Source organism: Austrofundulus limnaeus, unplaced genomic scaffold, assembly GCF_001266775.1.
Source record: "Austrofundulus limnaeus strain Quisiro unplaced genomic scaffold, Austrofundulus_limnaeus-1.0 Scaffold118, whole genome shotgun sequence".
Taxonomy (NCBI): Eukaryota; Metazoa; Chordata; class Actinopteri; order Cyprinodontiformes; family Rivulidae; genus Austrofundulus; species Austrofundulus limnaeus.
Window position 1 is genome coordinate 861,504 of NW_013952520.1, and position 3,440 is coordinate 864,943.

Here is a 3,440-nt window from a genome sequence, read left to right on the forward strand (position 1 = left end):
CACACACACACACACACACACACACACACACACACACACACACAAGCTGAGTAGCATTCCAAGGTTTTGTCTTGACAAGAAGAGTGATAAAACTCCTAACGCCCAATAAACCATGAACAGATCCACTGATAATGGTTTCACGTTCCAGTTGGAAATTTTTATGAATCATACCTGTAATTATAAAATGCTAGAAAACATGGTCACCTGGTTTGATCCAAACTATACACACAGGTACTATGTTTCAATAGAACTCACTGTTTAGACTGCACTGCAAACTAGTCACACGTAATCTGGAAGAACTTTGCAAAATATTTTCAAATATGTAAATTACAAGTCTTTGCCTGTGGTGACAGCTTTTTTCTTTTCTTTTTTTTTTTACTTCATGCAGTCCTGCAACAGCAACTGCAGGGACAGTGTGTTCAAACTCCAGAAAGCTCTCAGCACCCTCCGCAGGCGGGCTGCCTGATTGGCTGAGAGCTGGCAGTGATGTCACCGCTGCATGTTATAAGGGCTCTGACAAATAGCCTGAGAGACACATTAGAGGAAACACTGCTCAACTGACACACGCAAGAGAGAAACATGTTAAGGTTTTTAAAAGTGGAATGGAATACATAGCAGGAGCTAYATGAACATTGTCTTGGTGCATGAAAGTAGGAGCCACAACAACTACTTGTTGAGGTTTGTAGCTTCTTCTTTTATTTTTTATTTTTTTATGACTTGCATTGTGCTTTAAAGCTCTGAAAATATTTTTATTAAATATGTTGTTTTATTAATGCTGAAGCTGTAACATTTTGTTTAAATTCAATATCAAAGCAACTGTTTCACATTTATTTTACTTTTTATTTTTCAATTTTACTTTGAAACTGATATTCATCCATGTGTATTTGTGTGTTTTTGTTGCATACATGCACGTCTGTGTCTCTCTGTGTGTGTGTGGGTGCGTGTTTGTCTTCTATGTAMAATCTTTTTTAGATGAATTCTACAACCACTCCATCCAACTTCAGTGTGATCGATGGGATCAACTTATCGTCACCCCACAATGAGGGAAACAGTGAAAAAACAAGTCATCAATTCAAGGTCCTGCTGGCCATCATCATGTCTTTTCTGGTTCTGTGCATCGTCTTCGGCAACATCCTGGTCATAACAGCGATTTCCCGTTTCCAGCGTCTCCAGAACGTCACCAACTGTTTCGTCACGTCTCTGGCCTGTGCCGACCTGGTCATGGGTCTCATGGTGGTTCCCTTTGGTGCGAGTTCCGTCATCTTTGATACTTGGTACTTTGGCAATTTTTGGTGTGAGTTCTGGACGGCAACTGATGTGCTCTGTGTAACCGCGAGCATCGAGACCTTGTGCGTTATAGCCATAGACCGATATTTGGCCATCACATCACCTTTTCGCTATCAGTCATTGTTGACAAAGTGCAAAGCTCGAATTGTGATTCTGCTGGTTTGGGTGATAGCGGCACTGACATCATACCTGCCCATCCACATGAGGTGGTGGGTATCAGATGATCCAAATGCAGAGAAATGCTTTAATGACACTAACTGCTGTGAGTTTGACGTCAACACAACTTATGGCGTCCTCTCTTCTGTCATCTCCTTCTACATCCCTTTGATCATTATGATTTTTGTCTACAGCCGTGTTTTCCAGGAGGCTAAGCGACAACTGAAAAAGATTGACCAAAGCGTTGGCCGCTTTCAAAAGAGCAACAGTGACGATGATCAATCTTTGGAAACCAGCAATGGGCGCAGACTAAAAAAGATCAAGTTTTGCCTTCGGGAGCACAAAGCCCTTAAGACACTAGGCATCATTATGGGCGTCTTCACTCTCTGCTGGTTGCCGTTCTTTCTGCTCAAYGTGGCCTGGGCTATATGCAAAGTGGAGTACAGCAAAGTGGAGTTCAACCTCTCCTTTAGGATTCTCAACTGGATAGGCTATTCCAACTCTGCCTTCAACCCCATCATTTATTGCCGGAGTCCCGATTTCAGGTACGCKTTTAAGGAACTCCTGTGCTTGAACAGAAACCCCTTCAGCAACCCAGGACCTGTGAACGGATACGTCTACAGCAGGCACAGCTGGCAGAGCGAGCCACAAAGGAGGAGTAAGGGCAGCCTGGACGATGATGACACCAGTGAAAGGTGTCCGGGAAAGGGTGCAGGGGTCTGCTGCCTTAAGGACAAATCAGTAGACCCGAATGGAAACAACAAAACCCTGTCAACTGTGACGACTTCCCTGTAAACCTGGAGCTCCAAGACTTCATTAATCAGGGGAAACTCAACCGTGTTTACACTGCGATCACACACTTTATTTTATTTCTAATTGACTAATGAAGGTAAGGCCAGGCAGTGTAACTGGCAGAGTCTTGTAACTGCTTTAAACAAACGGCAATAATCATKATGAGCTGAGGAAAGTATTCCATTTATACTGTAGATAGTTTTTTTTACATGGATCATAATTATTTTGCATCTACCTCATCACAGCTTTACGTTGTTTTTGTCTTAACTGTCTTTTTTTACATTATGTGRACATTAGCTAACTAGGTATGTGTGCATTAACTCAAATAAATKGTCCGTGAATGACATAATTACAGATGAGCTGCTTTCAGTTAAATTTTATTCTTCTCAAACTTTTATTTGAATTACATCAAAATTCATATTTGTGTTGAGATATATATATATATATATATATATATATATTAATTTCAGTGGAGATTTGAAAGTTGGTAGTTTGATTCAAGAATGCTCATTTGCTATTTGGAGTAAGAAATCAATTTGCATTACTGGTTGATAAGCGGACCAATTGCATCTCTTTGACACACTGTTCCAAAAAGTACATTCCTTATCAGATTAGGTTTTTTGTTTGTTTGTTTGTTTTGCTTGTACTTTTTGTCTTTGTGTTTGTAGAAGCTTCTAAGACCAGAAAGAAACTAACAAAAAAGAAAAAAAAGTCAAGCAGGAAATGTCTGTATCCTGCTCTGGTGTTCTGCAGACTGTTGCATGTAAGTTTCTGTGGTCAGCAGATCCTACTAGAGACGCACGCGTTCACTAAAATGAAGCTCGCCATCGAGCTGAAACACACCTGTGGGCATCGTCTGATGAAAATCTTTGATAAAACTTGAAAGTTTGGGTTWGCATTACCATGGCTTGATGAGTCGCGTACAGTCGATGACTGTGCAGAAAGCTGATGGCATTGTTGATAAGGTTGTACATTTCCCTTCAATGCTTATTGGGCTTTTAAAATCAAAAAAAGAAAAAGGAAAAAATATTTATTTATTTATTTATTTATTCTTTCACGGTGTGCAAATGCACAACTCAAATCTGTCACGTTCTGCCGGTCGGTTCAAATGTGCAACATGCATGCACCATTTTGTTTCATTTTATGGCTGTTGCATAAAAGTCAGAGAACTAGTTAGTTGGTTCATCACTGGTTGTCCAGTTGGT

The 3,440-nt window shown here is 40.4% G+C and overlaps 1 protein-coding gene across 1 annotated transcript; it reads left to right on the forward strand.

Moving 5' to 3' along the window:
- Positions 1 to 547: 547 nt before the first annotated feature.
- Positions 548 to 3,077, forward strand: adrb2a (adrenoceptor beta 2, surface a; the record flags this gene model as incomplete). The annotated part of the gene is given in 2 exon segments (XM_014014696.1): positions 548 to 678; positions 973 to 3,077. A coding segment is annotated over 1 exon segment (1,266 nt). The 3' UTR covers positions 2,239 to 3,077.
- Between the last annotated feature and the right edge of the window lie 363 nt (positions 3,078 to 3,440).